This window comes from Salvelinus fontinalis, chromosome 33 (assembly GCF_029448725.1).
Source record: "Salvelinus fontinalis isolate EN_2023a chromosome 33, ASM2944872v1, whole genome shotgun sequence".
Classification (NCBI taxonomy): Eukaryota; Metazoa; Chordata; class Actinopteri; order Salmoniformes; family Salmonidae; genus Salvelinus; species Salvelinus fontinalis.
In genome coordinates, this window is record NC_074697.1 from 35,086,239 (window position 1) to 35,110,419 (window position 24,181).

Consider the following 24,181-nt stretch of genomic DNA (forward strand, 5'->3'; position numbering starts at 1 on the left):
TTGACCATTTTACGCTCTATTCGTCCGGGTGAGAACTGGGTGAAGTTTGAGAGCACGTGAGTGAATAGGAGACCAGAGGCTGAGAGCCAAATTGTTGTTTTCGGACTGGGCGGTGCTCTCTCTCTGCCCCACCACTCGACTGACGTGCTGAACAAGGATGTCCGACAGCTGATCCGTTCAGTCACTCCATGGACTAGGCAAGGAAGTACCAAAGTTATCCAATAAACATACAAATGCGATGCAATTAACGAAGGACTCAGCGGAAAAGTAGGAGTTTACAGTTATATCCTAGGGGGAAAGCGCAGAATTCTGAATGATATGAGTTTGATGGGAAGGGATCATTTGGAGCTCTATGCACAAATCCCCAATTCTCTGCAGAATTTGGTTTCTACGTTGTGATACGCACTGTGTTCTGGTTCAGAGAGAGGATAGCCTACTCATGTTTTCTGCATGAAAACACCTGAATAAGGTAGCCTATCCGAGATGATCAATCTCTTTTATACCAAGTATTCGATCTTTGCATTTAGCTGAACCATGTGCTCTCAACATTGATTGTAGGCTACCATTGACTGTCAATTGTAAAACTACTACAGGTTCCAATGGAACACAGGAAGCAGAAGTTAATGAGTTCCTTCGTGGCTGTGTTCGAGATACGCAGAACGCGTCCAACACTTGTTCTACTAGTGCTGATGTTGGTAGGGTTTGAAGGGGTCGGCGGACTCCGGGCGTGTAGGAGGAAAACGGTAATTATATACATTTATATTTTTTCTTTGGGCGGTGTGCGCGCATTTGCATTAATTTATTGTGTTTGGTGTCGTTTTTAACAGAATAAATACGTGTTCTAAGTAGGCTACACTTATTATAAAAAATTCTGTTTTAATCCTAATGTATATTTGCGCATGTTTATTTTTTGATGAGTGATATATATATAGCCATCTATACTAATGCATTGATCAGTGTTACAATAGCCTAGAACAGGGGGATAAATGGGGGAAAGAAGAAAATAAAGGAAGGAGTGGTGGTGAGGGGAGGGCTGGAGGAGTATGCTTCTGCTCACATGTGGGTGACAGATATTTTAGCGTAGATAGATGGAGAGGGACTGTCAATTGATGATAGCAGAGGAGGATTCCACATCTGTGTAGGATTAAGTTGTGATTCGGTTCCTTTTTGCACTTGTGCCACGTGTGTTTTCCTAGAGGAGGCCAGACATACTCCCTTTGCCAGGAAGCCTGAAAAATGCAATGACTTGACTTTCATTTATTCCCTTTTAACTCCTAGTGGAGGAAATAGTGAGGAAATAGAATGAACAACTCTAACTAACTATTTTGAGTTGAAATCCTCTCCCAGTTGCAGATTGCACATATTGCCATCATTGAAGTGATTTTAGTCATGTCTTGTTTCACAGGCTACTGCTAATTTGTTCTTTGTTTCGGGCGCTGTACCATTCTCTACTGCAACATACGGACTGTGCAAAGCTGCTCTCTCTCTCTCCTACACACACATACACTGTTTTCACCAGTTCATGGTCATGTCATGCTCTTCTTGTCACCTCTATTAATCTCTCTCTCTCTCATTTCAATTCAAAGGGCATTATTGGCATGGGAAACATATGGCAACATTGCAAAAGCAAGTGAAATAGATAAAAAACAAAAGTGAAGTAAACAAATAATCTCTCTCTTTCTCTCTCTCTCTCTCGCTCTCTTTCTCTCTCTCTCTCTCTCAGGAACCTGGTGGACTGTCTGTGGAGTCTCTGAGCTCCCTGAAGCATCATCCTGTGACGGGAGCGGCGCTGAGCCGTTCCAGACGCTACGCCATCAACCCACTGGGCCACAAGTGGAAGCATTTCAACCTCACCTACAAGTGAGACCCTGAATCCCAATTCAGACCCTTGTCCCTATCCCCTAGGAGCTTTTGGAGATCTGAGAGGATTGGATATACAGTGCTTCAGAGGGTATTCACACCCAATGTTCCCTCCATTTTTTTTCCATCACAGCAACTTTCAGGTCTGCTTGAGAGCAAACTTGAACGTTGTGAACATTCTGTGCAACTTCCAGCGCGCATTTACTGTGAACACTGAAGCTGTACCCGCTTGAAGTTACAGTTTCACACAGTGGTCAAGTAGGCTACCGTAGCTATTTGATCATAATGTAGGCCTACCAGAGTTCCCTACCATCAAAAACAATGGAGAAAATGCATCCCATAACATTTTAACATGGACATGTCTGTTCTATCATTCAGCCTACCGTAGCAGCCAATGTGTGGTGTTCAATGTAGGCCTACAGTCCATGACACGTTTGAAAAAAACATGCAGGGCTTGACATGAACCTGTTTATCCACGTGTCCTTCAGACAAGGAGGTGACTGAAAATGTTGTTTGCCTTCGGAAACTCTTCAGACCCCTTGACGTTACAGACTTATTCTAAAATGGATTAAATAAATAATACCCCATAATGACAAAGCGAAAACAGGCTTTTTAGCGTTTTTAGCAATACCTTATTTACATTAGTATTCAGACCCTTTGCTATGAGACTCAAAATTGAGCTCAGGTGCATCCTGATTCCATTGATCATCCTTGAGCTGTTACTACAACTTGATTGGAGTCCACATGTAGTAAATTCAATTGATTGGACATGATTTGGAAAGGCATAGACCTGTCTATATGGTTGACAGTGCATGTCAGAGCAAAAACCAAGCCATGAGGTTGAAGGAATTGTCCGTAGAGCTCCGAGACAGGATTGTGTAGAGGCACAGATCTGGGAAGGGTACCAAAGCATTTCTGCATCATTGGAGGTCCCCAAAGACACAGTGGCCACCATCATTCTTAAATGGAAGAAGTTTGTAACCACCAAGACTCTTCCTAGAGCTGGCCGCCCAGCCAATCGGAGGAGAATGGCCTTGATCAAAGAGGTGACCAAGAATCTGATGGCCACTCTGACAGAGCTCTAGAATTACTCTGTGGAGATGGGAGAACCTTCCAGAAGGACAACCATCTCTGCAGCACTCCACAAATCAGGCCTTTATGGTAGAGTGGCCAGACGGAAGCCACTCCTCGGTAAAAGGCACATGACAGCCCGCTTGAAGTTTGCCAAAAGGCCCCTAAAGACTCTTAGACCATGAGAAACGAGATTCTCTGGTCTGATGAAACCAATACCTATTTTGTCTGGAGGAAACCTGGCACCATGCTTCACCATAGGGTGAAGGGGATGTGTGGATGTTTTTCAGCAACAGGTCCTGGGAGACTAGTCAGGATTGAGAAGGCATAGATGAACGGAGCAAAGTGCAGAGATTGATGAAAATCTGCTCCAGAGCACCCAGGACCTCAGACTGGGGCGAAGGTTCACCTTGCAACAGGACAAAAACCCAAAATACACAACCAAGACAACGCAGGAGTGGCTTCGGGACAAGTCTCTGAATGTCCTTGAGTGGCTCAGCCAGAGCCTGGACTTGAACCCGAGAGAATATCTCTAGAGAGACCTGAAAATAGCTGTGCAGCAACGCAACCCATCCAACCTGACAGAGTTTGAGAGGATTTGAGGAGAAGAATGGGTAAAACTCCCCAAATGCAGGTGTGCCAAGCTTGTAGCGTCATACCCAATGAAACTCGAGGCTGTAATCCCTGCCAAAGGTGCTTCAACAAAGTACTGAGTAAAGGGTCAGAATACTTATGTCAATGTGTTATTTCAGTTTTGTATTTTTTATACTTTCGCAAAAATAACGTAACATGTGGAAAAAGTCAAGGGGTCTGAATACTTTCTGAATGCACTGTATAGTGTATCTATAACTGAGCATTTACTCACGACCACTCATGCTGTAAACACAGTCCAGTTTAAAAAGAATGGCACAGATCCATATATGGCACTGGTCTATCTGCAGCTCTGATTGGTGCTGAATCGTACTCTGATGCGTTCTGCTTCCAACAAAATCTCTTGCATAGTTAATTGTGCATACTAAGTCTTGCGTAGTTCATTTTGTTTCAGTATGTTGCGTTGAAAGTGACTAATATTGCGTTGATTTGATCACAATTCCCACAGTAAAGGGAAACGTTAACTAAGGGGAAAAACTGTAGAAAGTTAAGTGAAGTTCAATCCCGTCCTTCTCTGAGTAGGCTGATGGTTCTTCTGCTTGGAAGTGCCGGATAAGCTGCACGCCCATGCACAGTTTAAAGGGAACATTGTTCACTCCCCTTGTCTTTTTCATATTTTCTTGTTACAGCCTGAAATTATAATTAATGAAATTGAGATTTTTTGTCCCTGGCGTAACACACAATACCCCATAATGTCAAGTTGGAATTATGTTTTTAGAATTGTGTTATAAATTAATTAAAATTGAAAAGCTGTAATGTCTTGAGTCAATTCAAACCCTTTGTTTATGGCAAGCCTAAATCATTTCAGGAGTAAACATTTGCTTAACAAGTCACATAATAAGCTGCATGGACTCACTCTGTGTGCAATAATAGTGTTTAACATGATTTTTTTAATGACACATCATTTCTGTACCCCACACATACAATTATCTGTAAGGTCCCTCAGTCAAGCAGCGAATTTCAAACACAGATTCAACCACAAAGACCGGGGAGGTTTTCCATTGCTGACACCTATCCAATCCTCTCACATGTAGTGTCGAGGGAGAAGGCACTAGGGTTGACTTGGGATTCAGGGAGTGAGAGAGGAAGACGCCAAAGGGAAAGAGATGGAAAAGACTGGGAGGTCGGCTTCTGAGTACTGTTTTGAGAAGTAGAGCTTCAGAGAATGTTGGGGGATGGCCCACTGGCCAGATATACACATTTTATTTCTGTAATCAAAATTGATAGCGTACAGTTATGAATACAACTATTGTTCCCTGAAGGGAAATCAACAACCATTCATATTCCCCTGAAAACTGAAATCACGACCAACTGGCCAATAGATGCCAAGCCTGCCCTCGGAAGCCGCGCCTTCATGGCTATAATACCAGGGCATTCATTTCCTCAATTCAGTAACGCTTTTCCGCGAGCCCAAATCCCCTGCGCAAAATATGTTATACCTCATTACCTCCTTAACTGAACAGTAGTTATTGTCATACAGTCGGTCACTTGGTATAACATACTATGGGGACATACAATCAAACCCCAAGCTGGCTCATTGGGTACCAAACTAGGAATCGCATGGCAACCCAAGCATACACACGTTCTACCGGTCAAAAAAGGGTCTACAGAAGCCACTTTTCCCCCTAATACTTACCCGAGACGCCTGAACTGTCAGAGCCTCATGAAGCCTGAACTGTCAGAGCCCCATATAGGGAACCAGGATCTGCTGCAACTTGACACGCTGACACTGCAGCCCAAGTCCATAGACCCCATGGTTCCAAGAACAATACTTACCTTGTGAGCCTGAAATGTCAGAACTTGTACAAGGAACCGTAAGTCCAAAACAACAGAACACCTGTCGTGACATGGTAAAGCGCACCCTCGCGCTGCATAGCATCAACCAGAGTCAATGAGTCACGGCAAGGCTACTGTGGTAACCTTGATAATGCACACTTTACGCGCTGCCGCAGCCCATGGCTCAAACCACAGGGAATTGTGGCAAACCGGATAAATGTGCAACCTGTACGCTGCCAACACCCACTCCTGGACCCAACCTTAAGAACACTATGAGCCACACGAGGAGAAGTTACATCCAAGTGTTAAAATCTCACAAGGGTATATCGGGAACCCTAACTCGCTGAAGCACAGATATCACCAATCAGCATGCCCCTGAACAATGCCCAAGCAGCTGCCACACCCTTAGTGGAGTGAGCATGCATACCTATAGGCAACCCTTGTCCTTGTCAAAAGTGAGGGACCTGTAAGACATAGGCATAACCTTCGGAGCAAAAGCTGCATTAGGACATTACATCACTTTGGAATCGGCAGGTGCGGACTCCAAACAGGAGTGTGTGGAGATCCCCAACATGCTAGGCCGATGCCAAGGCCACGAGCAGGGCAGTCTTGTAGGAAAGGAGTTTCAGGTCCACAGACTCTAATGGTTCAAACGGAGACTCACACTGAGCGTCCAGGACCAAGGCCCGGTCCCTGGTCGGTGCCATGAGTCGACACGCCTTTTAGGAACCACACCACCGGAGGATAAGTCCCCGGGGTGGAGCTGTCCATCCCTACATGACACCTACCATATAAACCTTCAATGTGGAAAAAGAAAGGCCCTGCTCAAAAAGCTCCTGCAAGAACATCAAAATGTCTACCAAAGAGCTCCGAAATGGAGATACTCCTTTTTAACCCTAATGTATACAACCCTCTTGTAGAGGACGCACGCGGTGACTGTATAGTCGTAATCACGTTCGATGGTAAACCCCTAGCCTTCAAATTCAACCTTTCAGAGGCCAAACCCACAAATCCCATATCTGCGGTTGTGGTTGCCAAACTCCCGTGTGCCTGGGACAATAGATCCCAACAACACAGAACCCAACACGGGTCCCCACCCAACAGGCGGATGATCTCCGGGAGCCAGGGTTATCTGGGCCAACAGGGAGCCGCCAGAATCAACAACGGACCCTCCTGACGGACCCTCTCCACGGGGGCCTGAATCAGGTCCACCGGAGGAAATGCACAGAGCAGGATCCTAGGCCACTGATGCGCCAAAGCATCTGTTCCCAACGGAGTGCCCAGATCCCTCATTGAGAAGAACAGATGACAACATGTGTTTTCTCACGAAGCGTAAAGATCTACGTAGGCCCTATCGAACCGGTTCCATATCTGGGTAACCATCGAGGGATCCGAGGGATCCTGGGCAACCAAAGGAGATCCGCACCCAAGTTGATATATCCAGGAAGATACATCGCCCTGAGTGACAGGAAATGCGCACTGCTCCATACGAGCAAATAACGGGCCAGGTTTAGGAGAGAGCGAGACCCCCCCTGCCTGTTAATGTACACCACCGACATCCTGTTTGTCGGACCTTACCATCACATACTGGCCTTCCAACATGGGAAGGAAACGCCTCAGCACCAGCGAAACAGTCAGTAGCTCTAGGTAATTGATATGCAACTCCCTTTACGCTGTTGACCAAATCCCTCTTCGAGTAGCCCACACACAGTACTCCCCATCTCATAAAGGATGCGTCTGTCATGATCACCCTGCGGGACACTACCCGGCCCATGAGAACCACCTGCAACAGAGATCCCGCAAAACAGACTCATCAACAGCGCTGAAACAGACATATCAACAGAAGTACGAGAGACACAATAGCTATCATAAAAGAACTGTACCAGACAGAGCTGGAATGCGAACCTATTTTGTTGGGACCAAAACGCATGATTCAGAACTGAGTCCAGGAATTGAATGTGCTGAGTCAAACCACGTTTCCTGTGATTCACTCTGAACCCCAGAGACTGAATATGGGAAAACAGCGTGGCAGTATGGAGCTCCACCTGTTCCCTTGATTCCACTACAGCCAGCTAATCATCCAGATAGGCCAATACTCTGATCCCCTTGCACAGCATCATAGAAGAAGTGCGGGGAGATAAAGTCCAAAAGGCAGGACCAGAAATTCATAGGCTACACCCTCGAAATGAAACCTACGGAACTTTCTGTGGGGAAGATGTATAGCCACATGAAAGTACGTATCCTTCAGATCTATGGACATGAACCAATCACAGGGATGCGCCGACTGCAATAGCCAGCAAAGTGTGAGCATTTTGAACTTGCAAACCCTCAGGTGCAAAACCAACTAATGCCAATAGTGTGCAAAGCTGTCATAAAGGCGAGGGGTGGCTACTTTGAAGAATTTCAAATATAAAATTTATTTTGATTTGTTACATTTTTGGGGGGTTACTACATGTTTCCATATGTGTTATTTCATTGTTTTGATGTCTTCACGATTATTCTACAATGTAGAAAATAGTAAAAATAAAGAACAACCCTGGAATGAGTAGGTGTGTCCAAACATTTGACTGGTACTGTGTTTTATAATTTTTCTTTCATGTTTGTTTTCATATCCACCACCCTTAACAACCGTGTGTCTGAATGTGGGGAATGAACTTTTTTTTATTATGCCCACATCTGGACGATGCTGTACTCTTGATACCCCTGAACGCAGAGAAACCTTGGGTAGAAACACTGTGCTTTCGTGGTACCGCCATTCTGATACCCAGCCAACACCGGGTTTGGGGTCTTCGGCAACCAGCCCCCATTGACCAAGCCACTTGGAAGCACTGTTGCCATTAGTAAATGTGGAGGAGGGCTCCGAAAACATGCCCCTCCCCCGGCCTCCAGCTAGGGCAGCGAGGTCTGCTCATTCCCCCACGGCGCGGAAGAATCAGCTTTCACCCCACTCTCCTTCGACCTAGCACAGCGTCTGTGCCAAGGCTTCCGCTGCTTCCCAGAAACACCAATACGGTCAAAAACCAACCTCAATGCCAGCCTCTGGCCTGGACTCTTTCCTTCACGCTTCTGGAACTGCAAAGCTGCCCCCACGAAGGATCTTTCGTGGAAAAAGGACCTGTAGAGCTGGGTCCTGTTTTTGTTTCTCCTCGAAACAGGCCTGTAAGGACTCCATAGCAGAGCCAAACAACCTTGTTGGCGAAACTGCCTCATCCAAATACAGCCGCCTGTCCCTTTCAAGAACCACACCCTCAGCCTGGTATACTTTGTCCAACTGTTCCGCCTTGAACCGGGACTGTTTATTCAGAAGCACCGATTAGCCTCCTTGTTAGCCTCTGGAGCTAAGTAACTCGGCAGCTTTCCATCCATCGGTGGTGTGCAAATGAGCCCCGCCTCCTCCATACTCTACATTCAGGAACTCACCTTAACCTGGTAGAACCAGCCTGGCTGAATGAGGGGAATCGCAGGTCGCCTTTAGCTCATCAGCGACGGAGCCGAATCTCATAGTCTTTGTGTGCTTGAAAAGTTTGTCATTTGCGTTAGTCTTCCTTCAGGCGGGCTGAAAAGAGAAAAATTGAGGAAATGGATGTGAGCCCCGGTATTATAGCCAGGAAGGCAGGACTTTTGGGGGTTGGCTCGGCATCCATTGGCCCGTTGGGCGATTTCAATTTTTTCAGGTGAATATGGTTGGTCATTGACTCCCCATAATGTTATACTGAGTGACTGACTGAAAGGGAACAGCACTGTGTTTTTGGGAATCCAAGTTAGTCGCATTGTCTGTCACTTTCCTGTCTGCCTTTCTGTTCACAGCTGTATGTCTGTCTGTCTATGTTTGTCTGTTTGTCTGCGTGTCCGTTCACATCTGTCAGGATCGTGAAGTTTCCCAACACGCTGAACAAAGATGACACCCGCCAGGCCATCAGCATTGCGTTCTCCAAGTGGAGCGACGTGTCCCCTCTCTACTTCGCCGAAATCAAAAACCCCAACAAGAGTGCTGACATTATCATCGGTGAGACCACATAATTCATTAGAACCACATTGTATCACTATGGGTGAGACCTTAAGATAAGGGTGTGTGTGAGTATCTCAATATTTGTTAAGTCTATTATACCCTGTTGTGTCTCTAGTATGATTAAATGAGATGGCATGCTATTTTTCAAATCGATGACCTAACATTTGATTACGTGATTTGAATTAAACCATGCAGCAATTAATTTGTTAATAACCTGGGGAACCACAGAAGTGTTTATAGAGCTGATGTCTTCTGAATACTCTTAAAGATCTGAAGGCCTTTTATATCAATAGCAGTCAATTATTAATCGGCACCTTATTCAGTCTCATCTGAACGTCGTAAAATTCTTGGTTATCTGCACGAACCCTGGCTAACAAGTTGAATCAGCAATACAAAAATTGGCTTAAATATTTATTTACTAAATACCTACATAATCACACAGAATTACATATACACAGGATAGATCATACATTGATTACTAATCATGTCATGAAAGGAAAAAGTCCCTAGTGGATGAAACCGATATGATGGCTGGTTACACAAAGAAAGGGTTTGAATGAAAGAGCGGGAAGACTGAGGGACAAAGGGGATTGGGTCTATATCGGACCTTGAGAAGCTATGCTACCGTAAATACAGAATCTTATGTATTCTAATAACCGCCCATTCGGAAAAGGAAAATGCAAGAATAATATTTACTTTAAGCTGCGTTTTGATAGATGGGTCGAAGAAGAAAGATTGGTTTGCCCAGCAGAGATCGCCATTGTTCTTTGAAGAATCTTTCTGGTTGTAGTGTTGTAGAGTGGATATGCTAAAGTACCCTGTTGTTCTTCTGAGATTGTCTGTCCTTTCCTAGGCCATGCACGTTTACAGCTGCAGCTGATAACTCCACGTCTAGGGGGTATCACTTCTTCTTTAGTGAATAATCATTCAAAGTTCATACCAAGTTGCCATAATCAGCTTGCGCTGTATTCTGGCTGGTCTAGTCGAAATTCACCATTCCAGCGTGGTGATCGTCACCTCCACATTGAAATTCACCCTTTTAAACGTTAGGACAGAAGTCCTAACATTTCTGGAACTAAATGTTAATTTCGTTAGGTTGTAGGTGAAATTAGCCCTTTTTAAACGTCTGGACACCAGTCCTCACGTCATCGGGAACTGAGGTTGACTTCCGTCAACGGGCTTTTGTACCGGGGGAGAGAGGGGTGTGTTTCATAGTTCTCAACCAATGTCTGTTCACTTGGGTGTGGCCACTGAGTGAGCATAAGTTTAATTATGAAGATAATTCTCTCATTTAGAAGTTAAAATCACATTTCGTCTTCTCACATAGTTTCATATTTAAACATTTAAAGTGCACATCAGTTCCATGTGAATATAACTAGAATGTGTAGACTTTCCAAGATAAAATTTATGTCGTCCTATCATCAGATATAATGTCCCAGACAACAACTGATCTGACATTATATTCTTTAAGTACCAACGGATACTTTCAACTGGTTGAGAAAGGGAAATATTGTTCCATTCCCCAACCTTTTCATGTTACCATACGTTCTCTGTGGTAACACAGGGCTTTCCAAGAGTCCATTCTGTAGAGTGGAGAGAAAAGGGGGAAATGTATTTATGTGGGGGTCATAAACCTCACCCAACAGGGCAACGTCATGACAACCCCCTGCTTTGTTTGTTTGTTTGTGTGTGTACGCACGCGTGCGCACATGCTTCCAGGCTTCTACACGTGGAACCACACAGACTGCTGGTGGTCTCCATTGCACCCCTGTTTTGATGGACTTAACGGGGAGTTGGCCCATGCCTTCCTGCCCCCGCGCGGGGAGATCCACTTTGACAATCATGAGTTCTGGATCCTGGGGAAGTCCCGCTTCAGCTGGAAACAAGGTGCAAATAATATCTACTTTCTGTCTGTCTGTGATCCAATTCTCTACCCTTCCCCCAAAAAGTGTACTCATTCACTTTCTCCCACCCATGGATTTCAAAGGAATCGATTGACGTCTGTGACATCATTTTAGACGTTTTTATCTGATATAATCTTGAAAAAAATCTCTTTACCTGGTTGTAACAGAGACCAGTTGGTTATAATCTGGTTGATGTATCCTCAACCAGAAAACCAGTTTACAACCAGAGAAGGACATGATTAAGTTGTCATTTGCCACATTTTTCCTGCTGGGTAGGAGCACTTAATATTGTGTGGTAGATGGGCGCGAAGAGTTTGCACTTTTGTGCCAACTCTGCTCGCCAGACGAGCTAAATCGAACATACTTCCGTTAGCCCCCTTGTCCTTTTTTGGGGGGTGGAACATTTTATTTATTGGTTTTCACATGAAATAAATCTTTCATGTGACATTCAATAATTACATTTTACAAGCACAGCAAATAATTATTGCACACAGTGAGTCCATGCAACTTTATCATCTGTGGCTTGCCATAACAAAAGGGTTGATTCAAGACATTTCAGCTTGACATTTTTTATTCATTTGTAAACCTTTCTAAAAACATAATTCCGCTATTGTGTGTAGATCAGTGACATTCTCAATTTAATCCATTTTAAATTCATATATATACAGTGGGGAGAACAAGTATTTGATACACTGCCGATTTGGCAGGTTTTCCTACTTACAAAGCATGTAGAGGTCTGTAATTTGTATCATAGTTACACTTCAACTTTGAGAGACGGAATCTAAAACAAAAATCCAGAAAATCACATTGTATGATTTTTAAGTAATTCATTTGCATTTTATTGCATGACATAAGTATTTGATCACCTACCAACCAGTAAGAATTCCGGCACTCACAGACCTGTTCGTTTTTCTTTAAGAAGCCCTCCTGTTCTCCACTCATTACCTGTATTAACTGCACCTGTTTGAACTCGTTACCTGTATAAAAGACACCTGTCCACACACTCAATCAAACAGACTCCAACCTCTCCACAATGGCCAAGACCAGAGAGCTGTGTAAGGACATCAGGGATAAAATTGTAGACCTGCACAAGGCTGGGATGGGCTACAGGACAGAAGGCAACAACTGTTGGCGCAATTATTAGAAAATGGAAGAAGTTCAAGATGACGGTCAATCATCCTCGGTCTGGGGCTCCATGCAAGATCTCACCTCGTGGGGCATCAATGATCATGAGGAAGGTGAGGGATCAGCCCAGAACTACACGGAAGGACCTGGTCACTGACCTGAAGAGAGCTGGGACCACAGTCTCAAAGAAAACCATTAGTAACACACTACGCTGTCATGGATTAAAATCCTGCAGCGCACGCAAGGTCGCCCTGCTCAAGCCAGCGCATGTCCAGGCCCGTCTGAAGTTTGCCAATGACCATCTGGATGATCCAGAGGAGGAATGGGAGAAGGTCATGTGGTCTGATGAGACAAAAATAGAGCTTTTTGGTCTAAACTCCACTCGCTGTGTTTGGAGGAAGAAGAAGGATGAGTACAACCCCAAGAACACCATCCCAACCTTGAAGCATGGAGGTGGAAACATCATTCTTTGGGGATGCTTTTCTGCAAAGGGGACAGGACGACTGCTTCGTATTGAGGGGAGGATGGATGGGGCCATGTATCGCGAGATCTTGGCCAACAACCTCCTTCCCTCAGTAAGAGCATTGAAGATGGGTCGTAGCTGGGTCTTCCAGCATGACAACGACCCGAAACACACAGCCAGGGCAACTAAGGAGTGGCTCCGTAAGAAGCATCTCAAGGTCCTGGAGTGGCCTAACCAGTCTCCAGACCTGAACCCAATAGAACATTTTTGGGAGGGAGCTGAAAGTCCGTATTGCCCAGCGACAGCCCCAAAACCTGAAGGATCTGGAGAAGGTCTGTATGGAGGAGTGGGCCAAAATCCCTGTTGCAGTGTGTGCAAACCTGGTCAAGAACTACAGGAAACGTATGATCTCTGTAATTGCAAACAAAGGTTTCTGTACCAAATATTAAGTTCTGCTTTTCTGATGTATCAAATACTCATGTCATGCAATAAAATGCAAATTAATTACTTAAAAATCATACAATGTGAATTTATGGATTTTTGTTTTAGATTCCGTCTCTCACAGTTGAAGTGTACCTATGATAAAAATTACAGACCTCTACATGCTTTGTAAGTAGGAAAACCTGCAAAATCGGCAGTGTATCAAATACTTGTTCTCCCCACTGTGTGTGTGTGTGTATATATATATATACTACCGTTCAAAAGTTTGGGGTCACTTAAAAATGTCTATGTTTTTGAAAGAAAAGCAATTTCTGTCCATTAAAATAACATGAAATTGATCAGAAATAGTGTAGACATTGTTAATGTTGTAAATGACAGAGGCCCATTATCAGCAAACATCACTCCTGTATTCCAATGGCATGTTGTGTTAGCTAATCCAAGTTGATCATTTTAAAAGGCTAATTGATCATTAGAAAACCTTTTTGCAATTATGTTAGCACGGCTGAAAACTTTTCTGATTTAAAGAAGCAATACAACTGGCCTTCTTTAGACTAGACTAGTTGAGTATCTGGAGCATCAGCATTTGTGGGTTCGATTACAGGCTCAAAATGGCCAGAAACAAATAACTTTCTTCTGAAACTCGCCAGGCTATTCTTGTTCTGAGAAATGAAGGCTATTCCATGCGAGAAATTGCCAAGAAACTGAAGATCTCGTACAACGCTGTGTACTACTCCCTTCACACAACAGCACAAACTGTCTCTAACCAGAATAGAAAGAGGAGTGGGAGGCTCCGGTGCACAACTGAGCAAGAGGACAAGTACATTAGAGTGTCTAGTTTGAGAAACAGACGCCTCACAAGTCCTCAACTGGCAGCTTCATTAAATAGTACCGGCAAAACACCAGTCTCAACGTCAACAGTGAAGAGGCGACTCCGGGATGCTGGCATTCTAGGCAGAGTTGCAAGGAAAAAGCCATATCTCAGACTGGCCAATAAACACTGTAAGATTGGAAATAAGTGTCATGGACAGACAAATCTGAGTTTGAGGTGTTCGGATCACAAAGAAGAGCATTCGTGAGTCGCAGAAGAAATTCAAAGATGCTGGAGGAGTGCTTGACGCTATCTGTCAAGCATGGTGGAGGCAATGTGATGGTCTGGGGGTGCTTTGCGGGGGGTAAAAGTTGGAGATTTGTACAAGGTAAAATAGATCTTGAAGAAGGAAGGCTATCACTCCATTTTGCACGCTGTGGACGGCGCTTAATTGGAGCCAATTTCCTCCTACAACAGGACAATGACCCAAAGTAGAGCGCCAATCTATGCAAGAACTATTCTGTCTATAATGGAGTGGCCAGTACAGTCACCGGATCTCAACCCTATTGAGCTGTTGTGGGAGCGCCCATCAAGCCAATCCAATTTATGGGAGGTGCTTCAGGAAGCATTGGGTGAAATCTCTTCAGATTACCTCATGTCAAAAGTCTGCAAGGCTGTAATTGCTGCAAATGGAGGATTCTTTGACGAAAGCAAATTGAAGGACACAATTATTATTTAAATTAAAAATCATTATTTATAACCTTGTCAACGTCTTGACTAAATTTCCTATTCATTTCATGTATGTTTTCATGGAAAACAAGGGAATTTCTAAGTGACCGCAAACATTTGAACGGTAGTGTGTATATAATATTTTTTTTTTGAACAGGACAAATATGAGGGGGCATAACGCCTCTGGCATAGATTCTACAAGTGTCTGGAACTCTATTGGAGGGATGTAGCAACATTGTTCCACGATAAATTCCATAATTTTGTGTTTTGTTGATGTTGGAAAACGCCACTACAGAATCTCCCATAAGTTTTCAAATGGGTTGAAATCTTGTGACTGTGAGATGCGCGTGCACACACACTTTAAATCCCCTAACCTCCTTTGAGACCCCTCTTTTAAAGTCACTGAGATATCTTGTTCTAGCCATGGTAGCCAAAATAATGGTTAACTGGGCATTTATATACAATAACCCTAAGCATTACTTTCTTAATTAACTCTGAAAACTACACCTGTGTAGAAGCACCTGCTTTCAATATACTTTGATCCCTCATTTACTCAAATGTTTCCTTTATTTTGGCTGTTACCTGTATATACCCACACACCATTCTAGAATCTAGATGTCATCTCAAATCACACACCATATACACAAGACTCATCTCAAATCACACACCATATACACAAGACTGATCACATGACTATGTATTCTATCCAGGGATCCCAATCCCCCTTGTGTACGTGCCTACTTGTGTGTTCCCTTCCCCAGGCGTGTGGTTAAATGACCTGGTACAGGTGGCGGCTCATGAGATTGGGCACGCCCTGGGGCTGTGGCACTCCCGTGACCCCCAGGCCCTGATGCACCCCAATGCCACCTACACGGGCCAGAGGAACATTGCCCAGGACGACATCTGGGGAATCCAGCGCCTCTATGGTAAAGGAACACACAGATCCAACATGTTTTTTTTGTTTGTTTATGATGATAAATCAAGACTTTCTATATTTTTTCATACATGTATTGTAATGATGTAATTTCTAACATTCTTTTTATATTGTCTAAACATTTTGCATTAACATATTCTCTATTCCACCAATTCCCTCTCAACTCATTGTGCGATTACAACACGATAGCAATACAATTACTACAATACTATGTAACATGTTAATACAATGTTATTGCTACACAAGTAATTACAGTTTTATTACACAGGTACAAGACATAACACTAAGAAAACGTTAATACCACAAATGTCTATATTTATTTTTATTTATTTTACCGTTATTTTACCAGGTAAGTTGACTGAGAACACGTTCTCATTTGCAGCAACGACCTGGGGAATAGTTACAGGGGAGAGGAGGGGGATGAATGAGCCAATTGTAAACTGGGGATGTGTGTTGTATTCCAGGATGCACGGACAAGAAGCGTGTGTGTGATCCATGGGCTCGCCTTGGCTTCTGCGAAAGGAGGAAGAGCTTCATGAAGAAACACTGTGCCCGACGATGTGATCTCTGCTATGGTCAGACAGGCACATTGTCCACTCTTGATTGGACATGAATTTAACTACACCGCAGTTCACCAGTTGGAATTTAAAGTTGCATACTCCATGAGATCCTATTAATCGCATGCTTTTAGGACTGTCTTAAGCCAGCAAATGGATCAGGACTTGATAGTTAAATGTGGAACTAGCCTGATTTTGGACCTTTTAACACAAACTGGCTGCCTGGTAGGTGTCTTCCCTATGAATTACCATTGATTATCTCTCCAAATCAGATGTGTAATTATGGACCTGCCTGGATTTGTAAGGCACTTTGCATGGCAGAATGGATAACTAAAATGTTTAACCGCGTGCTATGTTGCCAACATTCAGGCTGTAGCTTGCCCAACTCTGTGCTGTTTCATCTCTTGTCCTACTGTACTGATAACACCTCTGTGGCATATGTTTTATCCCCAATGAACTCTTTCAAATCTTTACACGATTCCTCGCATCCTCTCTTCTCTCTCTCAACCATATTGGAGGAGAACGTCGAATGTCTCTTCCCTCAGACCTTCTCCGATTTGTCTTGAGAAGGAGGCGAGGAAAGAGGATGTGAGAAATTGAGGAGAGATTCATTGAGAAAAAGCCATAGAGGAATCTCTTGTGGGGGAAGTCTTATGACTGTCCTGGTATTTCACTCACTTCCTGTAGAGCCTCTTGAGGCCGTTACCACGCTAAGTCCACCGCCTGCCAACGTCAAGATCAAGATAGTTCCTCGTGGAAAGGTTGTGGGCTTCCGCTGTGGGACGAAGAATCCTAGATCGCCTCCCAAAGTCAGGTGAGAGAATAGTCTAAATACAGTAATGTACAAATCATAGTTTTGGTGTTTATTGGACAGGATAGAGGTAGATAGGAGGGTGCTAGAGTAGTGGGTTGGATTCAAAACAATACACGCAATGGCAGTACACAATACATGTGCTCCAAAGGCAGATGCTTAGACTGCTTGACAACCTTGGACCACTATATACCATAATTACTGGTTGGATTCTCCCATCGTTTTATCAGGTCTTTTTATAGGAGCATTTAAACAGCATGCAGGTCGTTTTTTCTTATTTACTATGACTATGTTTCTGGCAAAGGGTGTTGGACATACATGACATTTGAATTGTTGATTCCTCTCTCCCCGTGCTCTTCCCTGGTATGACCTTTGACCTTGCTCTAGTTGGTACAAGGATGGAGAGCAGCTCGTGATCTCTATCCCCGGCTACGTCACCATGAAGGACCGCGACCTCCGCGTCGTCGCCAACGAGTTTAACGAGGGCACTTATACCTGTCGCGTCAATCGTGGCGGCAACGTGGTCTCTGCAAACTCCTGGGTCATCCGGCTGAAGCCTGAACAGCCCTCCAACAGCTGAGCTGAATGAAGAGAGTGAGGGAAGAATGAGAGCTGGGAAGGAAAGAATGAGGCATGGTGGAAAAGAGGACGAACCCACCGCAACAATGACAATATTATAGGTGAACTCAGCAATACAACATCCCCCTACACAGCATGACGACTTCCTGCTTACTAATATTAAATATGCCAAGACTGCCACATATTGGACCTTATTCACGCAGGGATTGTGAGCTTTCAAAATACAGCTTTGTGTGATAAAAAACCCCGGAGAAACTTAAGGTTAACCTTGGAATCAACAGATAATTGACCAATGGAAACAACCCTCTATTCTAGAGCCAATAGTGTCAGTCTTAGCACGTCAAAATTCTGTTGTTGATGTCTGTAAACAGGAAGTTGCCCCGGTTTGAAGGATATCGTCATATGGCTGAGTCTAACTTTAAGCAGGCTGTACTCTGACAGTACTCTCTTGAATCCAGGTCATAAGTGGAATAGATCCCAGAACTCAACCTTGTCCTTAATGATGAATGAAGTTTCAGACTTTAAAGATCCAGGCAGAAAAGACTAGCTTTGCTCACCCTTTAAACGCGACTGTTATTTTTATGCAGTTGTTGTGTTGATACATCTCACTTTGTTAAAATGTCTAGGGCAGAGTTGATATTTCTATGTCCTGTGTCAATTAACAGTATAGTAATTTGTTTTGAGAAAGGGAGTAAATATGATGCAGCTATCACGGTGTACAGTGCTTATGGAAAGTATTCTCTCCCCTGTTTTCTATTACTTGCCTTGCATTTAGATGGGGAAAAAAACAATACATTGGGATTTATTCACACCCCTTATTCACACCCCAGAGTCAATACTTGGTGGAAGCACCTTTTAGCAGCAGTTTTACCCACTTTTTGAAAAAGTCTCCGCCAACTTTGCTGTCACAGCACTGTCAAATTCTGATGCAGATTTAAGTCAGAACTGATACTAGGCTAGGGCACTCGAGCCCTGTTTTATACCTGGTTCTAACATGCATCCTGGTCTTGTCCACTTTCTGATTGTGCCCTCATTTTCAGACGTGTTTATACGGTCTTATCCGTCCACCTTGTCTGCATTGTGACCAGTTTTCTCGCCCCCCCCCCCCTCGTATGCAAATTATTGAATGACTAATCTTTTAAAATAATATATATTTATATTAAGACACATACTGATGACATAAGTCAATGGTGCCACCTGTCAATGATTTTAGACGCCGGTTACACCGCCAAGTGTGGACACAATCAGAATGTGGACAAGGTGCTCGATTCGATCCGTAGAGCTTGAAGATCCGCACCACAATGCTATTTTAAATGTATTGACATGTTCCCGCGTTTGCAGAGACCGCATTCACATGTTGGCTTAATCGGAAGTTACCTTTAAATGTAAATAGTGCTGTAACGTGGATCTTCAGCACTAGATCAGGACAAGTACTAGAACTGGGTAAAAACAGGGTTTCAGAGACATTGAACATCTTGGCAAGTCACTCCAGTGCAGCATAGGTCTTATTTTGGGTTATTGTCCTGGTGAAATGTCAACGTCTTATCCAGTGTCAGGCGTTCAACAGACTGAATATGTTTCACGTGGCCTTTGTACCATTTTTCCTTTTGACCCTGCAAGTATTGGAGTGACTGCAATGTTGATCTCCCCCCCACAACCCCATCTGAACCAATAAGCTATTTTACAAATCACCATGGTCTCACCGTGACATTGCATCACCTTCGTCTGGGTGATGTGATAAATCATTCGCAGCTTAATTATTAACTTGACCATGCTTAAAGGACCCTCCCTTAATCTGTACCTGCCTCCAAATGTATTAATGAGATGTTCTGAAAGCTCCAGGGTAGCTTTAACTCCATTAACTGAAGGACCTTACAAAGATGGATATTTATTCTGAAATATTGTAGCAGTCGGAGATGCCACAGCAAAGGGGGTGGATACGTATGCATTCAAACAGAAGTTCAGTTTAGAACTTTCTAGATTTTGTCTCACTTAAAAGGTGGTGTAGGATGAGCAGATCGGTGAAACATGCCCATGTTATTCATTTTAATATTTAAGGCAACATGTAAAAACTGTGCAATTGAAGTGAATACTATTGCCTGTTTTTCTACCATGTTAAATTGTTTGGTATATATTTTCCCTCCTGTGTGACAAGGAATGGTTGCCAGAACTGTATATGCAACAACACATTGCCAAACATAGACCACTGTATTTGTAAGTGATTTTACTTCAAAATGGAGTATTTTTCTTTGTACATATTTATTTTAGTCCTGTTATAACTGATAGTAGTCAACGGGTTGACAGTTCATATATGACAAGACAGACATTCCCTTTGCCGATTAAACAATGAGGACATTTAAAAACAGGAGGATGCTGTGTTGGCCCTCATTCTCATAAGCCTGCCACTGGAATGCATACATGTTGGTGACCAGCAAAGGTGACCAGCAAAAACACACTGTAAGCAGTCACAAGCTGCTTTTCCACACACACACAAACGCATTCTGAAAATATTCAGACCCCTTGACTTTTTCCCACTTTGTTACGTTACAGCCTTATTCTAAAATGGATTCAATTGTTTTAACTCATAATATCCCATAAGGACGAAGCAAGTAATTATCAATTGATTGGATATGATTTGGAAAGACACACACCTGTCTATATAAAGGTCCCACAGTTGTCAGAGCAAAAACCAAGCCATGAGGTCAAAAGAATTGTCCGTAGAGCTCCGAGACAAGATTGTGTCGAGGCACAGATCTGGGGACGGGTACCAAAAAAATGTCTGCAGCATTAAAAGTCCCCAAGAACAGTGGCCTCCATCATTCTTAAATGGAAGAAGTTTGAAACCACTGTTCCTAGAGCTGGACGCCCGGCCAAACTGAGAAATCGGGGGGAGAAGGGCCTTTGTCTGGGAGGTGAACAAGAACCCGATGGTCACCCTGACAGAGCTCCAGAGTTCCTCTGTGAAGATGGGAGAACCTTCAAGAAGGACGACCATCTCTGCAGCACTCCACCAATCAGGCCTTAATGGTAGAGTGGCAAGACGGAAGCCACTCCTCAGTAAAAGGCACGACAGCCTAAAGGACACTGGTCAGATGAAACCAAGATTGAACTCTTTGGCCTGAATGCCAAGCGTCATGTCTGGAGGAAACCTGGCACCTTCCCTACGGTGAAGCATGGTGGTGGCAGCATCATGCTGTGGGGATGTTTTTCAGTGGCAGGGACAAGGAAACTACAGTAGTCAGGATCGAGGGAAAGATGAACGGAGCAAAGTACAGAGAGATCCTTGAAGAAAACCTGCTCCAGAGCGCTCAGGACCTCAGACTGGGGCGAAGGTTCAACCTCCCAACAGGACAACGACCCTAAGCACACAGCTAAGACAACGCAGGAGTGGCTTTGGGACAAGTCTCTGAATGTCCTTGAGTGGCCCAGCCAGAAGCCAGAGCCCAGACTTGAACCCCATCAAACATCTCTGGAGAGACCTGAAAATAGCTGTGCAGCAACGCTCCCCATCCAACCTGGCAGAGCTTAAGAGGATCTGCAGAGAAAAAAATGGGAGAAACTCCCCAAATACAGGCGTGCCAAGCTTGTAGCGTCATACCCAAGAAGTCTCAAGGCTGTAATCGCTGCCAAAGGTGCTTCAACAAAGCACTGAGTAAAGGGTCTGAATACTTATGTAAATGTGATATTTCATCTTTATTTTTTTTATAAACATGCAAAAATGTCATTATGGGGTATTGTGTGGAGATTGATGAGGGGAAAAAACTATTTGATTCATTTTAGAATAAGGCTGTAACGTAACAAAATGTGGAAAGAGTCAAGTAGTCTGAATACTTTCCAAATGCACTGCACAAAGCCTGGATTGCGGATGCCATGTATTGGCCATTGAGAAGCTTTGAAGACATCGGTCGGCAATATTGGCACTGCCCAGTAGGAGCAGTCCTCCATAGGAATGACTGGAATTCTACAGTATTTCAATTGAACACAACACAGGCAGACCAATTCTGATCTTTCTTCCACATCAGATCTTTTTCAGAGATGATCTGATTGGTCAAAAGAACAATTAGTGAAAAAATTATCAGAATTGGGCTGCCTGTGTAAACGCAGAATAATATTTCACATACTATTGTATAAGTGCTGAAAGTTGCTTGCTTCAGAGAATACTATTCACAATATATCGATTTGAATAACCACAGGCTCTGGCTAAGCTTAAACATGAATTCTGTTGAAAAAAATCATGTCTGGGAGGAATGCCACAACGCAGCTCTGATTACACATAGCATCAGCACTCTGGAAAAATGTTAAATAAGTCACCCCCCCCCAAATATTGGAATCTATTGGCATAAAGTTGTGGGGATGCACAATGCATTTGGAATTACTGATTAGTGGAATGACTATTTTCTACAACAACAAAATAAGAAAAATCAGCAGGTTTTTCCAGGAGGTATACAAAAATGACATCTATACAAGATGAAAGTACGTACAGTAGATCTCCTTTAACACAAACCAACACACTTAGTTCATATTAAATAAAAATAAATGACAAAATACGAGGATAAAACAACTCAACTTGGTGACTAATCAGGTGACCAATGTAGTCAAAAGTCCTCGATCAATCCAATTACAGTTACAGAGTAGGGAGGTTATTAAGCGGGAATGGAGTATGGTCAAGTTTCCCCTGATCTTGGGTCAGTTTAGCCTTTTCTCCACTAATGGGAGGTGTATTGGGTCAGGAAGCTGATCCTAGATCAGTCCCTAGTGGAACTTCACTCCTGAGCAAGTGGTACAGCCTTAGGCACACCTTTAGGTCTACTGGCCTAGTTCACACTCAGGTTGTACAACGCATTTGATACAACAGGTATTTGTAATGCATTTGTCTGCACAAAAATATTTACCCAACCGCTCTGGAGACGCCGAAACAACAATATTTAAAACGTTTCAGTTTACAAAAAAAAATCCATTGCATCATAACTGTTGAGTCCAATGCATTGTACATCAGTTGTACAACCTCAGTGTATCCTAGGCCTAAAAAGGACTGAATAGGTGAATCCAACACGCAGCCAGAACGCAAAAGCTATCTCATCCTTTCAGATCTACAGGAGTGCCTAGGGCCTAAGGGGTGCTAGGGTGCTATGGGGGTATTCGGAATTCTGCACAAGGCTTTCATTCTACCCAAGTTGTCTTTTTCTGTGGAGGCAGTTGAAGAGAATGCATCTACGAGGCGAGGGAGGCTCACTATGTCTTTCATTGATAACAACAGGCTGCTGTGTTGCTCCTGTAGCGTGATCACCCAAGGGAGGGGGAGGAGGGATGGCATTCTACTGCTTCATATTGGAGGAAACCCTCCGCCCCTCCCATGCCCCCCCCCACCCCCCCATGTTTGAAACCAGCTTTTGTTATGGGATAAAGAGGCAGACAGCTGGTATAAGGTGCCGGCTAGTTTTAGACTGGGAAAATACACTCCAGTACGATGGTTAACCCCTACTAGATTCAATAGTTTAAAAATCCAGACGACTTAAGCGATCACTTCATGTAACTCCCATAAAGAAAATTCAGAATGAAATCAAAATGGGGAAAGTAGAAAGTTATTATTTACAGAAAGTACCGGTTATCACTTGTTCAATTTTCTCTGGAGCTACTACGGATTTAGCATGGCAAATACAATTCAGTGTGTGTCGGAAGAACATTTATGAGCGAATGAGTGTCCCATCACTCACGCCCGTATTGGCTGACACCTTCCCATGTTCATTCATTCATTTTTATACATCATAAAATGAAACATTTGAAAATCTATTTTGTGTATAACAACAACACTATGGCCCCAAAGAACAGCCGTTTTACAGAGAGTTATGATGAAACTTCCTACGCTATTGTGTCGTGGTTTCCTTCCAACACCTAAACATGACAAAGGCCTGACTGACACTGGAGGCCTGGTAAAGAGAACCAGTAATGTGAGCGGGATAGGAAAAAACCGCAACACGGCATCCTAATTCAAGCGCATGTGAATAATCAATTCCTCGTGAGCCACTTGGGCTGGGGTCAATTCCATTTCAATTCAATCAAATTGACTGAACTGAAATGGTATTTACCCTAAACCCTGACCTGCACCATCTCAGCCACAGGGAGAGAAAGGAATGGAGGGAGGCTCCTAATCGTCATCCTCGCATATGCTGTCTGCTCCGCTGAGGTGGTGGGGCGAGGAGGGAGGGGAGGTCTTGGTGAAGAAGGGCAGACGGAAGGAGGGCAGCGGAGAGGGCGAGCGCTCTCTGGTCGGACTGCCGTTGGGGCTCTGCCTGGGGCTTATGGCTTGCAGCATCCGCCCCTTCCCCTCCTTTAGCATGTGCTTCTATAGAGGGAGAAGAGAAGAAATGAAAGAGAGAGAAAGATATCGAAAGACTGATCCTGCGTCCCAATATAATCACAGAAATAAATAACAAACAGTAGATATTGGTTACTAACAATGATA

At 43.7% G+C, this 24,181-nt stretch overlaps 2 protein-coding genes across 4 annotated transcripts in view; one reads left to right on the plus strand and one right to left on the minus strand.

Moving 5' to 3' along the window:
* Positions 1-95: 95 nt before the first annotated feature.
* LOC129832125 (matrix metalloproteinase-23-like) lies at positions 96-20,084 on the plus strand. Of its 2 annotated transcripts, XM_055895909.1 has the most exons (9): positions 96-469; positions 594-743; positions 1,724-1,860; positions 9,225-9,364; positions 11,087-11,254; positions 15,599-15,763; positions 16,236-16,346; positions 17,016-17,142; positions 17,527-20,084. In XM_055895909.1, exons 2-9 carry the CDS (start codon positions 600-602, stop codon positions 17,717-17,719), a joined length of 1,185 nt encoding a protein of 394 aa, XP_055751884.1. In that variant the 5' UTR covers positions 96-469; positions 594-599; the 3' UTR covers positions 17,720-20,084. The 2 variants fall into 2 exon arrangements, with proteins under 2 accessions (XP_055751884.1, XP_055751885.1); XM_055895910.1 differs by lacking the exon at positions 96-469 and having other exon boundaries at positions 487-743.
* The window catches only part of LOC129832126 (choline-phosphate cytidylyltransferase A-like), a 31,552-nt gene continuing 27,296 nt past the window's right edge, over positions 19,926-24,181 (minus strand). For both annotated transcript variants that reach the window (XM_055895912.1, XM_055895913.1), the window contains one exon: positions 19,926-24,061. In XM_055895912.1, the coding sequence (XP_055751887.1) occupies positions 23,864-24,061 (198 nt within the window). In that variant the 3' untranslated portion in view covers positions 19,926-23,863. The remainder of the gene's footprint in view (positions 24,062-24,181) is intronic.

Excerpts from the sequence above, each read along its gene's own strand:
- LOC129832125 (XM_055895909.1), top strand. The coding sequence starts at position 600 with ATGGAACACAGGAAGCAGAAGTTAATGAGTTCCTTCGTGGCTGTGTTC. Across the intron at positions 744-1,723 it reads GGGCGTGTAGGAGGAAAACG|GAACCTGGTGGACTGTCTGT; the intron begins GTAATTATATAC and ends TCTCTCTCTCAG. Across the intron at positions 17,143-17,526 it reads AGATCGCCTCCCAAAGTCAG|TTGGTACAAGGATGGAGAGC; the intron begins GTGAGAGAATAG and ends ACCTTGCTCTAG.